Genomic DNA, 16,589 nt, shown 5'->3' with positions numbered 1-16,589 from the left:
TAAATCAACAACATATAATTTTATCATTTTGTGACACATTTTTGTGCCGATGATTATAACTGACTTAATTTGGAGATATTACTTACTGGCTATATAAGTCCATTTTGATTACGTAGGGTTCAATTTTCATAACTGTGTATAATAAATTATTAGAAAAAAATCGATTTTACACTGTAGTAGATCCGGTTTTCTGTTATTTTTGCACATCTTTAACTGTTTAACGAAATACACAAGGTTAGTATTTTTCTCCATGCATGCAAATATTTTATTTCAACCAAATGGACTCGTTTAGTAGGTCAGATGGGGGTTTACTGTAAGTTGCAGTCGCTATCCCATATTGGCATCTTAAATTGGATTGCGACCGCCATTTTGCCAGTACCCTCCAATTCACCTGACCCACTAAACGACATATATATTATAGTCAAAGTAAATACTGCTTGTAAGTACATAATAGTGATAATCTTTTAACACAATTTTGATCAAACACGGATAATTCTGAAAATATATTTGAAGTTCATTATTAACGAGTTTAAAAAGTAAAATACATTGTATATGAAAATAGACGTCTGTCATTCATACATGATAATTCATTTTTACAGTAATGAGTGCTATTTTTATACTTTTCTTTCTTACACAGGCACTTGTCTCAGATTTTTTTTCGCTATATACCTTACTATTAAGGTTATATAGGGGGAAAATTCAGAGACAAGTGCCTGTGCAATCTAGTGCTCATAAAAAGAAGAAAATTACTTTTTATGTGGCAACACTTTAGTGAATATTAGTGTAGTCATTATAACTGCACACATCTATTGATATAAATAAATAAGTTATGTATAATAAGTAGATTTTTATGACAAACACCGCCAGTAGCTAAGAATATCAAACTGAACATTATATTGCAGGATTAATACTCACAGCGTATAATATTAAAAAAAAATCAAGTAGTAGCTCACTGATGGGATCTTTCATTAGAAGTTAGTTTGGTGGGCAATTCAGGCTTTTGGTAGGATTTAGTATGAAAAAGTTTTGTTTTGACAGAAATAAACTATACTGGCAGATAAAAGATAACTCATTTTCACTTATTCACTTTCTTTAGTGATTGGCATAAAAAGGACATATTTTGATATATTTTTTTCATATCAAATCAAATTATCCCGGTGCGTGTTTGGGATCCTGTTGCAAACAAGATTTTCTGTTGTTTATATTGTAGTATTGTAGATAAGTGTCTAGTCGTATTTGTTCTTTTTTTTTTTGTATACCACTTACACTTACACATCCATATACATACTTAGCACACCACTTTTTTTTTTAAATTGTCTTCATTTTCCAAAAATATTTGAAAATAAAACATCAATATAAATAAAAACGATTGCCAACGAAACATGAATTCACTAGAGACTTAATGACATGTATGTGCGGATACATAGGTCAATGGGCAAACCCCAAACTAGACGAGAAAACCACAGTGAGTTTAATTCTGATTTATGATATTATTGTATCAGGTACATTGCATGGTGGCCTACTGTTATTTTCTGCTCGGGTTGTTGGGAAGCGTATCGAAACGTGGTGATCCTTTCTTCAAAACGGGACCTGCCCCGTATGTATTGAAAATTCAACAACAAACGTAGCGAAAATAGAAACAAAATAGAAACTTAGTAAATACGTATCGAAACGTATCAGTCGTATCAATGCGTGGTGGAAACGTGGGTCTACACGTACTAGTACGTAACAAAACGTGATAAGAACACTGCACAAACCTAGTAAACCCTAGATTTCAAAATAACGGGACATTTTTATTCAAAACGTAGTTGAAACGTAGCATTTTAAAACGGAATAAAACGTTACAGTTTGACTGGGGCTTTAAGGCGGAAACAAATATAAAGAATGTGTTGGATATTCAAGCAGTTAGATTATTAATTTTAACTCTCCTTATCTCACATACATATATTAGAAATCGTATGAAGCTGTATTGGAGGCTCCCAAATTGAAATTTTGAAGGAGCAATTTTGTCCACAATTTCAAACAAAACAATTTATTTACAATGACTTAAGGCTAATAGAAATATGAAGAAGCCAAAAAACAACATAAAAATGTATTTGAAGGCCCCTTAGAAGGGTTTTTAGGACTATGACAGCCATCTTGCACGCAAAACCTCCATGGCGATTTAGAAAAGTTGGCAGGTATGCATATTTAACTTAAATATTTTCGGTTTTGCAACATTTTTAAATCATTATTTTTTTTTAATATATTTTTTCTTTACAGGACGTTCAACAATACCATTATGAAATCAACATTCGAATGGTTGATTTTTGCTTTTCTAGTTGTTCAAATTAGTGCTGACACAACGAATATAAATACACCGTCTGGACCAATCAAAGGACTAAAATTGAACTATCACAAAACAGGAGAACCTTTATATGAATTCAGGGGCATACCCTTCGCCAAACCACCGATTGGTCCATTGAGATTCAAAAAAACAGAACCACTTGAAAAACGAAAAGAATTTCATGACGGAATGAAATTCGGAGCAATCTGTATGCAGCCGGGTATCGATTTTATGCCTGAAACAAGTATAAAACCAGACATGTCGGAAGATTGTTTGGTATTGAATGTCTACGTTCCAAGAAATTTACACGAACGTTTGTCAGTAATGGTATGGATACACGGTGGCGGATTTATCGTCGGTCATGGACATCTATACGACGGCGGAAAACTTGCAATAGAAGGAAATGTAATTGTTGTAACAATAAACTATAGACTTGGTGTATTTGGCTTTTTTGCTGTGGGTGACTCTTCGGCAAGAGGTAACTATGGTTTATGGGATCAAAAGATGGCACTCCAATGGGTACATGATAATATTGCATCATTTGGAGGTAATCCCGAGTCTGTTACACTATTTGGTGAATCCGCGGGGGGATATAGTGCATCATTCCAATCACTTATACCTTCAAATAAAGGACTTTTTCAGCGAGTTATTTCACAGAGTGGTGTTGTATCTAGAACTGTCATTTTGACAAACGCCTCTATTGAAAAATTTGCAGCAGAAATAGCTGAAAAATCTTCCTGTCCATTCGATGAAAAGCCAATATTCGTTGATTGCCTACGACAGAAAACAGCTGATGAAATCCTTAAATTGACCGAACCTTTTGCCTCAACACCAGCGGACAAGCTTATGTTTGAATCTACTGGAATGCCGGTCGTAGATCATGAATTGTTTCTCGAACATCCAATTAAAAGTCTCGAAGACAAATCATCAGATGTGTCCAACTTTTTCCGTTCTCTAGATTTCATGGCGGGTGCTGTCTCTAACGAAGGATCCTTACTATATATAATGTTACCACCAAGCTTTCAAGAACACTATAAATTTAATGTTACTGAAGGTATTCCATATAAAGCAGTTTGTAACGGAATACTGTCACCGTTCGTGGAATTATGGTATGCTAACAACTCAAACGTCAAGAACAAACTGTGTAAATATTATTCCGCAGAGTCTATCGCAGATCAATCTTTAAAAGCAACCGATGCCTGGGCTGACATTACATTTTACTATCCTATCATGAAAATGTTAGAATATCACTCTGGAGGTAACACATATCAATATGTGGTTTCAAAATTAAGTCCAAAACCTTTCGGCGGGCCTCCTCCTCCATGGTTCAAAGGTGTCGGGCATGGTGATGAAGTGATTTACCTTTTTAATGTATCTCAGATTATGTCACTGGATGAAAATGATAGAGATGAAGAATTTGGAAAGAAAATGATAAGTTATTGGACATCTTTTGCTAAGACCGGGTTAGTATATTAATATTAACAACGCTGAATTTTACAAAATAATATGCTATGCCATCCATTTGTGCTGTAGTATATAGACTATAAATAAACATGTGACTTTCGTATTTTCTATATAAAAAAAAAGGAAACCAAAAGGAAGAAAAAGTCCGTGCACATCAACATGCTCAGTAGTCGCAATTCTTACCCTTTATAACTATATGTAATACTTAAGTCATTTTTATGAAAAGAAAATCCTATACATATTCGTTCCCAATGTGTATATTGTCTATTACAGTGTTACCAGGCGATGGGTGGTCATTACAAATTTAATTGAAATGGACATAAGAATCAATTCCTGGGTAAAATCAGCCATGTTTGTCCCCCATAGCAGTGACCCTACTTACAAAAGTACTTACTACTTGGCTTTTAGTCGAGATTTCAGTGTTAAATTTAGTAATACTATCAAGTTTCCGAGCACAACAACATTATCAATAACTGGCCAAGATTATCAAGTTACAATTTTTCATCCACATCCATAAACTGTCCGGTCACTTTCTTTATTTCATGTCATTTCAGCGTGCCTTATGCTGGTGATGGATCGGTACCATGGAAACCATACAATATTGAGGACAAACATTATCTGGATTTAGACGATGAGATGGGACTAAAAAGTAACTACAAACCTGAAATATTGGACCTCTGGTCAAACCAACTACCAGTGTCCAATCTTGAATCAGCGAGTGCATATGAAGGACACCGTGATGAATTATGAATGTTGTAGGTTCAATTATATGATATATTGCACTCATTTTTAAAAGATAGTTCTTGATACTATAATATATTGTTAAAAAAAAGACACCAACTCATGAGTAATACTTGCATTGTGTATAAAACACACCACTTCATAGGTCATTCTTCCGAAGCGCTTTTCTGTATTTGCTTTCATCAAAAACGCTCATGAAAAGCCGAGTATTTGTCATCAAGATCAGATGTATAAGAACCGTAACAGTTGAAGAGATATTTGACAATGTGGACCTACAAATAATATCCAAAGCCATCAATATCATTGTTTAGCTGCTAGCCTATAAACAATCGTAAAATTCAACCTTAACTTTGTTATCCATAGTTTAACAAGGGCTTCTGCTGTGGTTCAACATGTAAGGCCACACCAATTTAATTTCTTGTTCTACGGAGTTTTGGACTCCAAAATTTGGGGCGAGCGAGCGATTTGAAAATTTTAATAAAAAAATATTTCATTTGCAAATTTTTGAGGCGAAGCTTGAAAAGTAAAGGCGAGCGATTATAATTTTTTTTTGTAAACATAAAATAGTAGGTTTTGACAATATTAAAGCTTGATTTCTCACTTGTACTTTGACATTTTTTTAATTTCTGAAGTATTTTTTCCCTGTTCACCAAGAAATAATTAAATCTGGTCTATGTATGTGTGACTGACAATGAGACAATTCTCCATCCAAGACATAATCAGTTTGGGGACAACCCCTAAGGCTTAATGTTATAAATATCCCTTTTACATGTTTTATGAGGGATCAATATAAGTTATAATATATTTGTTTGTACAAAAGGGCTCACTTCGGTGTTGACATGAATATCAATTATATGGTCATTTTTAGAAATTTTCTGTTTACAAAACTTTGAATTTTTCAAAAAACTAAGGATGTTCCTATCCAGGAGTAGATTACCTTAGCCGTATTTGGCACAACTTTTTGGAATTTTGGATCCTCAATGCTCTTCAACTTTGTATTTATTTGGCTTTTTAACTATTTTGATCTGAGCGTCACTGATGAGTCTTATGTAGACGAAACGCGCGTCTGGCGTATAAAATTATAATCCTGGTACTTTTGATAACTATTTACACCACTGGGTCGATGCCACTGCTGGTGGACGTTTCGTCCCCGAGGGTATCACCAGCCCAGTAGTCAGCACTTCGGTGTTGACATGAATATCAATTATATGGTCATTTTTAGAAATTTTCTGTTTACAAAACTTTGAATTTTTCGAAAAACTAAGGATGTTCTTACCCCAGGAGTAGATTACCTAAGCCGTATTTGGCACAACTTTTTGGAATTTTGGATCCTCAATGCTCTTCAACTTTGTATTTATTTGGCTTTTTAACTATTTTGATCTGAGCGTCACTGATGAGTCTTATGTAGACGAAACGCGCGTCTGGCGTATAAAATTATAATCCTGGTACTTTTGATAACTAACTACTCATATGTTCTCAAAGAACTATATATCTATCTGGTATTAAATGGTCAAAACATGTCCAAGAATTTTGCAATATTCCTGGACTTGAACCATGTTAACACATTTACTTTAATAGTTTAATATTATTCAAAATAAGTGGACCCCTCTTTTAGAAAAAGTTGTTTAAAATATGATGTAACTCTCCTCTTTTTGAGTACAACAAGTTTTCAAAGGTTTTGTATAGAAGAACTATACAAATCCTTGGTATTTCTATTTTCTTTTCTACATCAGTAAAATGACCCCTTGTCTGAGGGAGGGTTGTTCTGAACCTGATAATAACAAACACAGGTCAAAGTACGGCCTTTTACACAGGGCTTTGATACAGACCAAACAGCTGGCTATAAAGGACCCAAAAATTATTAGCGTACACAATTCGAACAGGAAAACCAACGATCTAATTTATATATCATGTATATCCAAACGGGAAAATACCAATGAACAACATCAACAAACGATAACTGCTGAACGACAGGCCCCTCAATCAATCAGGACAGGTGCATAAACATGCAGCGGCTATGGATAGTTTTGTTTCGCCAGCATACAATATAATTGCAGTTGAAGGCAAATCCTTCAGAAGTTCTTTGTACTTTATTCTAACAACGAACATTTTTGATAGGGAATATAAGTAAGGGGGAAAGTAACCAATTTTTTGTTCTTTACAGGTATTCCCGCTGATATAAATTTATATCGGAGCACTCTCGCTTTAGATAAATAGGTTTAATGCTGAAACAAATATTCTCACAGATATTTACAAAGTGTGGTGGGGTGCTTTTATGTTTAAAATCGTTATATACAGGTTAGACTGTGATTTTAAAAACAAATGTTGATATCTTTTTATAATATTTACCAAAAAACGGTGCGGGAAATGGACATGATTACATTTCCGGATGCGGGAAGCGGGAATATAAAAAAAATAAAAAAATTCTGTCTTGAAAAAAATAGGTGCGGGCGGGTCCGTCGAACAAGGAATCAAATTGGTGTGGCCTAAAGCAGTTTTCCCGCCTTAATTTCAGTCGACTTAGCAAAAGGGCTGTTCGCACATTCCTTGAGAACAACATTCTATATTTCTGGGATAAACATGAGGGCACATTTCAATCATATGCGTAGTTATTTTGTTATTTCCATGTGTTACCACATTATTATACACGAAGCAAGACACACAATTATGATGGTAAAATATGAGAATTAACAATGATTACACATGTATTCATCGTCATAGTCACTAGCTGTTTAGACAAGCTTTCATGTTTACTGGTCATTATTGGTGAAACGGGAAATCGTGTCAATTTTTGTTACTTTGGTGGACAAAAAAGTGGAGATAAGGGCCGCCCTTCTATTTTAACATTCAGGAACACTGGTAAAGTGCAAAGGTCTCCAGAATACTAGATATAAGAGCCAATGATTTACCAGATAGAATACACGGATATAGTTTCTCGTTTTGTTTAAATGTATGAGAAAAGGCGGAATGTATTTACTACCAGGATATTTTATTAATATTTTGGAGTTAAAATAGTTAAACAAAAAAATGTCATTCGTTAAACTTATGTATATATACAATGATTAACTTTATTCGTCATTTACAGAATGGTATTAAAATTCTTGTAAATCGTCATGTTATAATCAGTGCACTCCTGTAATATACTGTTGTCACACGTGGAGCAGGATAATCTGCTTACCCTTCCGGAGAACCTGAGATCACGCCCAGTTTTTTGTGGGGTTCGTGTTGCTTAGTCTTTAGGTTTCTATGTTGTGTCTGTAATATGTACTATTGTTTGTCTGTTTGTCTTTTTCTTTTTTTTAGCCATGGCGTTGTCAGTTTATTTTCGATCTATGGGTTTGACTGTCCGTTTGGTATCTTTCAACGTCTGCTGTGTCACTGAACTATACTTTTTGTGATTTAATGTCGTATACTATTCGGAGCTTTGAATAATGTATGTTCTATTGAATTGTGCTTTGTGTGATTCATGTTTAAAAAAAAAAAAAAATTTTGTCTTTGTTTTTCTATTAAACTGTTATGCTTTCTGTTATTTTTTTTATTTGAAATTGTGCTTTGTGTGATATTGTTCGGTTGTGTCTTTTAAATAGTATATTATAAATGTGTCTTTATATTGTTTATATATTATGTATTGCCATGGCATCATGCAGTGGCTGATCCAGAACTTTTCATAGAAGGGGAGGGGGCGGTGACTGACCTAAAAGGGCGGGGGTCTCTCTTTCGTCATGCTTCAGTGATTCTCTATATAATCAACCAAATTTTCACCACCAAAGTTGGGCACCAGCATTCCCCATTTCCATTCTCAATTTTATGATTTGAATTGGGTTTTGTTTTTAACATCTGAAACAGGCAGGCTTTTTGGAAAAACAAAACAAACAAACCAACCTCACGAGGAACTTCATAGCAAGGCATGATATAAAACATCCACATAATATTAACCACATGAGGAAGGATAATTCTTTCCTTTTCTTAAATATTAAAAATACAGTAATGTACTCATATTCAATACACATAAAGCAGATGAAAACACAAGTTTTTTACTTGTAATTTCAAATTCTGACATTCATGACACAGTTAAATTAGAAATAAAAACTTTTATATTTGTTTTCACCTGTCCCAAGTCAGGAACCTGATGTTCTGTGATTGTCGTTTTTAAATGGTTTTACACTAGTCATGTTTGGGGTCCTGTTATATCTTGTTGTTCGGTGCGAGTCATGGCTCCGTATTGAAGACCGTACTTTGGGCAATACTGGTTTACTTTTACAAAGTATGACTTTGATGGTGAGTTGTCTTATTGGCACTCATCCCATATCTTCTTATATCTATATCCCAGCCCTGTGTAATCTTCCGTCATAAATCCATCCATATCAAAAACATTGGAACACACCGAACAGAAGGCTTTAAAGGGCCTCTAAACTATATGTGTAGTTGTTTGCACTACCCAAAACAACGTAGCGGATTGACAGATCCCGGTGACAGATATCAATTCTTGTATTAATACCACAGATTTATTAATGGTTGTATGGCAGACCGAAAAAGCATTCAAAGATAAGACAAACGTAAACAAGGATGTGTTTCTATAGGAAACCATGTCCCGCTCATCCCTATATTTCCATGTTTAAGTAGCCGCGAATTCTGGGTCAAAACCCTTATTTGGGAAATATTTTATAAAATTTCACTTATAATAAACAGTTGTACTAAGTTTAAGTTATTGTGACCACAACTTCATGGCAAACTTATATCAACCAAAACTTTAAACTTGATACAGGACTAACGGCCAGACTGGAAAACATAATGTCACCACTACTAACGTAGGCGGGCTATACAAGAAGTTCTAGCATAGAAAATTCAACACGTCAAACGGAAATGAAAATTATACTATAATATATATCATTTATATAAATATATATTAGACCGTTGGTTTCCTGTTTAATTGTTTTTACACTAGGCACTTTATAGCTTGCCGTTCGATGTGAGACTAGGCTCCGTGTTGAAAGCCGTACTTTGACCTATAATGGTTTACACTTATGACTTGGATAAATGGTTATCTCATTGGTACTCATACCACCTCTTCGTATATCTACTTAATTCTTGAACTTCAGGCATGAGATCTAAATACAAAACGTAAGCATCGAATCATAGATTCGTATATAATATATATATTACAATTCGTCGTGTTCATTAAGGCCACCAGACGCCTCAAATTCATAATTCTGATACAGTTCTGTCCAGAATTGCACACTATCAGATGCCATAAAGGTATCAGCGCTGATGGGGACATCAAGGTTCACGTAATCTCTGTCTTTAAGTGTGAACTGTTTCCATTTTACTGGCTCTCCTCCTTCATTGGGGTTCCTGAAATACATTAATTATTTGAAGCAAAACTTAATTTCAAATCACTGATTAGGTCAAGGTCAGATGTACCCTATAAAAGGACGTATACTAGAAATTAATCTTTTTTAACCGGAATAACTATTTAAAAGGGGATATGGGTTTTTCTTAAAAAAATATTCTGATCCCCAAATTGATAAAGAAATGCATATACTGCAGTCAACAAATGACCACAAAATAGCATCGAAAAAATAATTAAAAAAATCTGACTCAGACAAAAATCCATTGCAGCCCCACGTAAATTCTAATTCGAATTGCAATGAGCGTCAAATTCGCTTAACTGTCCAAATGACATTAACTTTAAATTGGTATTAACAAGAACGCATTTCTAATGCGAATCTGATAATGCGATTTAGCCTATTCGACTTAAAAAAGAAGAGTGTGTGAACGCGATAAGCGAATTCGATTCGAATTCAATGTAAGTATGAACGAGGCATTTAAAAACTTAACGTTGTTAACTGGACCATAAAAAAAAACAGGTCAAGGTCAGGTGAACCCTGCATGACCGACATTTCAAATGAGTTTCGAAAACCATTTGTCAACTGTGACAATTAGTTGTCGAGTAAATATATCGAATTGTTAATACTACAAATAGTAAACTTGCCTAGATTTCGCAAATGAAGTCCAATAGTTGATCATATGCTTCGATAGCTCTTTTTCATCTTCCGATAAAGAAGCATCAGGGCTTGTAAAAGGATTGCTGGAAAACATGAATATGAGCTCGTCAGCATGACCTGACCCTTTGAACCAAGATGGCGGAGGTCCACCAATTGGAGATGGAGATGTCTTTGAAAATCTGTACTGCCACGTTTCACCCCCTAATGACGAATGATATTCCAACATTCTCACAACGGGATATGTTATTAATAAATCTCCAAATAATTCTGACACCCTCAATCCTTGTTCGGCAACAGAACCATCGACGGTGTAAAAATCACATAATTGGGTTTTTAATGCAGGATTATTGTTTAAATACAATTCTACAAATGGTGCTATGATGCCAACACATGCAACTTTAGATGGTATTCCCTCAGTCATATTAAATCCAAAATGTTCTAGAAAAGACGGCGGAGCAATCATGTACAGCAAAGATCCTTCATTAGATGTTGTCCCACCCATGAAATCAATAGATTTGAAAAATTTTGCTACATCTGAGGTTTTATCACTTAACAGTCTAAACGGATTGTCAGTAAAAAGTTCGCCATCAACAACCCCCGAACTGGTTGTTTCCAGTGGTATTCTGTCAACTGGATTTGTCTTCATTGGGTTTGTCATATCTATTAGCTCGTCAACTGAAACTTCCCTTAAGCAATGTGTAAATTTATATAAGTCGTCTAATGAACATCCTGTTTTGTTTGCATAGTCCTCGGCATATTTTCTCAGCATTTTCGGCTTCAACGTAAATGTCCTTCCAAAGTCAAACGCACCACTTTGAGATATAGCTCTCTGGAACAGTCCTTTGTTTGAAGGTATCATTGGTTGTACATTCACACTCCATCCGCCTGCAGACTCTCCAAAAATTGTCACCGAACCAGGGTCACCTCCAAATGCAGCTATATTATCATGTGTCCATTGTAAAGCAAGTTTCTGATCCCAAACACCATAATTTCCCTTCGCGGCTGGATGATCTAATGCGAAAAATCCAAAAATTCCTAATCTGTAGTTAATAGTTACTACTATAACATCACCTTGTGTTGCAATACGCCCACCATCATATTCATGCGCATGCCCCATTGAGAGTCCACCACCATGGATCCAAACCATAACAGATAATTTTTTATATGGGTTCAATACTTTTGGAACATAAACATTCAGAAATAGGCAATCTTCAGACATGTCAAGTTTTTTATATCCCGGTAAAAAATCCAATTCCAACTGCGGACAAGCAGCACCAAATTTAGTAGCATCAAAAGTATCTGCCCATTTTTCTACCGGTGTTGGTTTCCGAAAACGCAAAGGGCCAATAGGAGCTTTTCCATACCTTATTCCGCGAAACTCGTTAACTTGGACTCCATTTTCTGGAAATGTGTTCTGAATACCTTTGATCAGTCCTGATGGAGTTTCGACTATAACTGTATTTATTTGATTGTTGTTGGAAAAGACAACTGTGACGAGAGAACAGATGACGAACAGTATCAGAGACATGATGTTCATTCACTCTGAAAAACGATGCGACATTTTAGTTATATAAAGTAAAACATAGACAAAAACAATATGGAATTGAAGTCGTGATTGTAGTGCAATAAAGGACGAGGTTGGTGCATGTTCTTGAAGACTTGAACAAGTTGTAGTTTTCAAGTATAAATTTTACCGTATAAGACGAGTCATAGCTTGCAAGATTCCAAAATGGACACTTAGGACAAGTCGTAGCTTGTAAGGTACTAAATTGTACTAAAGTTAGTCACTGACCAAGGACTATTTGGTATCTGTACTCTGTACTATTTGTATATATTTTAATGTGGAATGATTAAGGTATACAAGTAGATAAATTTACCTGTTCAGCATGAGCATATGTATATTTTAGTTCGTTGACATAGCTGGAAGCTTATATATTATTTGGTGAACAATTCATTAACGATGATATATTTTGTAAATCGATTTACATTTGGATCCAATATCAAGCTGGTAACAAACCTATTCTATACTAGAGATAGACACGCTTACCCTGTACTGTACACGTTACAAAAGTAACTAAAATGGGTTGGTTTGGATGGGAACAGGTATTTCATCTGGGTTTTTTAGCAACTCTCACGGGTGTCTACTTTTGTACAAAATATACAAAGAAATTAGGGAGCTACATGTACCATTTGATTTTTATGGGGGGGGGGGGGGGGGGGGGCTAGGATGAAATTTGAAAAAAATAGGCAGGACAGGAATTTTGAGTAAAAAAAAAGGCAGGATGAGACACTTGCAAAAAAAAAAGTCAGGATGGCAACTAAGGTAAAAAAAAGTCAGGATAAACTAAAAAAAAAAAGGCAGGACCGAATAGAGTGAAAAATAAAAAGGCAGGACAGAGATTACAACTAAAAAAAAATGCAGGACAAAATTTTTCATCCTAGCCCCCCCCCCCCATAAAAATCAAATGGTAGCTCCCTTATAAGCGTACATGAAGCATGTCATTGACCACGCACGTCACACAATCAAGATTATGGCACACAACAAGGCATTCTATCGTCAACTGATGATACACTGAGCTGCTCTATGATGCTCTGGATGGCGTTTACAGATGAGATTACATTAATGGGACGAATCTACAGAAAAACAGATCCAGAAAGTAATGGATAAAGAAAAGGAGGCAAAAATTAAAAGAATGAGAATGACAGGGTGCTTAAATATAAAGAATGGAAAATTATGAGCAAATAATATATTATGGATAAGAGTAAAAACAATCAAAAAAATAAAAGAAAACTAAAATAAAGAACCCTAACCCCCACCCATTCCATCCCATATTCTGTGGTAGAGTTGTCTCATTGGCACTCACACCACATCTTCCTATATCTATTATATCGTCCAAATATTTTTCCCAGACGAACCAACTCCACCCATCACTCGAAACAGACTTCAGTAGTGGATCCAGGATAGGGTTCCGGGGGTTGGAACCCTCCGTTTTTAGACGACCAATGCATTTGAATGGGGACATATGGTTTGATCCCCCCCTTTTTATCCTGGGTTGGGACCCCCTTTTGAAAAATGCTGGATCCTCCACCGGACTTTACTAATATGTTACCACCACTGTGGTCATCCGTTCGATAAATCAAATCAAATCAAATATGTTTATTTCCTAATCAAAGGGCCCTTATAGGCATATCAATTACAAAAAAATAAATCATAATAGACAAAACATAAATACATGTTTAGAAACAATATGAAATTAAACATTATAATATGATTCATATAAAAACGACATTGTCAGATAAGAAATCGTGGGAGCAGCTGCATGCTAACCATGATAGAGTACATCTAGAAAGCATACTTTAAACAAAAACACAAAATCGTACCTTTATAATGGTCCGGCACTCGGTGTGTCCACTATACCCGTGTCTACAACAGTACATACACATACGGGTATTAACTTTAATCATGATGTACCCGATGTTTACTATGATTAATTGGTGTTGGCCTGTGGATTTTATAAAATTTAAATCGATTTGGTAAATAAAGTTCTCGTGAATGGATTTATTGTAAACTGGCGAAGTGTCCTTAAATAAACGAAAGCTTAAATGTAAAGTGTCCTTAAATAATTGAAAGCTTAAATGTAAAGTCCTCGAAAATGACCCCACTTAAAATACTACACTGTCAACAGTTTTCAAGAACGATAACTGTGAAATTATTAGAGTACAAAACAAACAACTTTTAAAGCAAATCATAAAAGAAGCTTATAGTATGCTTACTTAATAACATCACACTAAAACTAAGTTGATATAAACGCTTATCAGAAATCAGTGTTGCAAGTCTTCCGGGGGTAAAAAGCTAAAGGAGAACTCCACTTATAGAGGATAGGGCCGGATGCCCTTTCCCACCAGGCGTCAAAACCGGTCATTTTCGGCTACTAGCTGTTACCGTCAAATTGGTTAAAAAATTATATACGTCAAAGTATCCTGATTGTCACTTCAGAGGTCTCATATAGTTCTTGTTGCCGTTATTTTTGGAGAAAAAAACTAATGTGATTCGTCAAAATCAATGCTGATGATAGCACTATTTCTGTAATTGGAAAAGACAAAAGGTATATAAGTCAGACACTCAATGTTGTATTAGAAAATATTTGTCAATGGGTTGATGAAAACAAAATGTTAGTTAATATGTCAAAAACTAAGACAATGTGTATAGGTTCAAAACAAAAACTGTCTGTAATGTGTAATGACACATTAAATGTATCCATTAATGGCCAAAAGATTAATGAAAGTCACTGTGAAAAAGTCCTGGGTATTTTTGTTGACAAAACTCTTTCTTGGTATGATCAAATTAATCATATAATCAAAAAAGTTAATTCTTCATTAGCTTTATTAAAAAGAATCAAGAAATACTTGAATCACAATGCACGAATTCTATTTTACAATGCGTATATTCTTCCACATTTGGATTACTGTTGTTCAGTATGGGGAAACTGTAACAAGTTTTTAGTTGACAGTTTACTAAAATTGCAAAAAAAGGCAGCTAGAATTATTTTAAACGAACACGATATTCGAAAACCATCTATTGAACTATTTAAGGAATCTGGAATTATTCCTGTTACTAAGAGAATATTTTACCACAAATCATTATTAATGTATAAATCAAAACACCAACTGGCACCAAAATATTTATCCAATCTTATTGTGCCTACAAGTAGTAAACAATCGTACAATACTCGACTTTCATCATCGGATAATTTTATTGTCCCTAAATCAAATACAGAATTATACAAATCAAGTTTTTCTTTTAGTGGTCCAAAAGTGTGGAATTCACTGTCCAGTGAAATTAAAAAATCAAAAAGTATATCTGCATTCAAAAACTCTTACAAGTCATTTTATTTTTAAAAGTGTTGAATTTATAAGTTAAGACACAATGTATACCATAGTTGTTTTTGTTGTTGTTGTTATATTACTTTATATACGCCTATTGTTTACATGTGTGTAACAGTAGATTAATTATTTTTTATTCATATTGTTAACATTGTATGCATGTAGAGAGCCTTATTGAAAATTGGTTTAATCCAAATGAGCCACTCTCTTTAAATAAAGATATTATTATTATTATTATTATTATTATTATTATTAATAGATTTTATCTATCTTCTGAAAGAAAGAGTATATTTTATCGCCTTGCACAAAAATTACGGTTAACGTCATTTTTTTTTTTTTATCTCTAGTCGTTCATTAAGATGCCCCCCTTCGACCATTCTAATAGAGGGTGGTTAACATTTTATATCGACAAGGTACGTAAGAGTGTCATGAAATAGAAGTCCCTTCATTATATAAGTTCCAAATGAAAGAGATGTTCTGTAATAGTATTTTCACTGAAACAAATATCTTGGTCTTTATGTGGTCTAAGTGTGATGCGGGATTGACCGATTTTTAGGAATCTGTCAAAACAAAAAGCGGGAACCCCCCCCCCCCCCCCCATTCTCCCCTCCTTTCTTGCCCATGAGACCCCCAAGTATCAAAGTATTTGTTCCTAACGGAATTAAGGATAACACTATTGTTTCGACTGGAACAGATAGTATGGCATTATTTATAACAAATGTTCGATAGGAACTTCTGTAAGGAGGAAAAAAATAACGTTGAAAGGAACACCACTACAGAGGAGACGGGTCCAATAGGAGCACATGATTAGGAGACGACAAATTAAGCGTTTGACTGATTGATTATTGTCACGGTTTAATAAACGTCCAGTGGCAAATAGTTTATGCATACTCAAAACGAGAAGAAATTGACAAATTGAAACAATTATTCATGAGTTGCTAGAACGGAAATTGAGGGTATGTTGGATATAGGAACAGACATTGTACCTTTCACGACAGGCCATTTACGAACCTATCAAAAGTGTTATAGATAACAAAAAACTTAAGATTTCACTTTTACATACGTTAAGGAACGATACGTCATAAAACAAAAGCTATGTACGAATCGAGCACTAACAAGCCATAACGGTAATAGGTCATTATTATATTTCAACATCTCATCTAATAGTG

General features: G+C 34.7%; 2 protein-coding genes across 4 annotated transcripts; one reads left to right on the top strand and one right to left on the bottom strand.

Annotated features, from left to right (window-relative positions):
• The first annotated feature begins 109 nt into the window (after positions 1–109).
• LOC139524523 (acylcarnitine hydrolase-like) lies at positions 110–8,055 on the top strand. 3 transcript variants are annotated; one of them, XM_071319351.1, is made up of 4 exons: positions 110–234; positions 2,263–3,789; positions 4,345–4,545; positions 7,835–8,055. In XM_071319351.1, the coding sequence occupies exons 2-3, from the start codon at positions 2,282–2,284 to the stop codon at positions 4,538–4,540; spliced, it is 1,704 nt and encodes a 567-aa protein (XP_071175452.1). In that variant the 5' UTR covers positions 110–234; positions 2,263–2,281; the 3' UTR covers positions 4,541–4,545; positions 7,835–8,055. The 3 variants fall into 3 exon arrangements, with proteins under 3 accessions (XP_071175452.1, XP_071175451.1, XP_071175453.1); XM_071319350.1 differs by having other exon boundaries at positions 4,345–8,055; XM_071319352.1 differs by lacking the exon at positions 110–234 and adding an exon at positions 312–439 and having other exon boundaries at positions 4,345–8,055.
• Positions 8,056–9,653: 1,598 nt separating this feature from the next.
• LOC139524522 (fatty acyl-CoA hydrolase precursor, medium chain-like) lies at positions 9,654–14,222 on the bottom strand. The gene is made up of 3 exons (XM_071319349.1): positions 13,918–14,222; positions 10,524–12,078; positions 9,654–9,883 (listed from the first exon to the last, which is right to left on the bottom strand). Exons 2-3 carry the CDS (start codon positions 12,071–12,073, stop codon positions 9,691–9,693), a joined length of 1,743 nt encoding a protein of 580 aa, XP_071175450.1. The 5' UTR covers positions 12,074–12,078; positions 13,918–14,222; the 3' UTR covers positions 9,654–9,690.
• Between the last annotated feature and the right edge of the window lie 2,367 nt (positions 14,223–16,589).

The sequence above is a fragment of the Mytilus edulis genome, chromosome 5 (genome assembly GCF_963676685.1).
Source record: "Mytilus edulis chromosome 5, xbMytEdul2.2, whole genome shotgun sequence".
Lineage (NCBI taxonomy): Eukaryota > Metazoa > Mollusca > Bivalvia > Mytilida > Mytilidae > Mytilus > Mytilus edulis.
Note: the sequence above shows the minus strand (reverse complement) of the source record. Positions and strands in the feature narration are given on the sequence as shown.

Bases quoted from the DNA above. Each gene is read 5' to 3' on its own strand.
- LOC139524523 (XM_071319351.1), top strand. From the start codon at position 2,282: ATGAAATCAACATTCGAATGGTTGATTTTTGCTTTTCTAGTTGTTCAA. The intron at 3,790-4,344 runs GTTAGTATATTA...ATGTCATTTCAG, and splicing joins ACATCTTTTGCTAAGACCGG to CGTGCCTTATGCTGGTGATG.
- LOC139524522 (XM_071319349.1), bottom strand. From the start codon at position 12,073: ATGAACATCATGTCTCTGATACTGTTCGTCATCTGTTCTCTCGTCACA. The intron at 9,884-10,523 runs GCAAGTTTACTA...AATGTATTTCAG, and splicing joins ACTTCATTTGCGAAATCTAG to GAACCCCAATGAAGGAGGAG.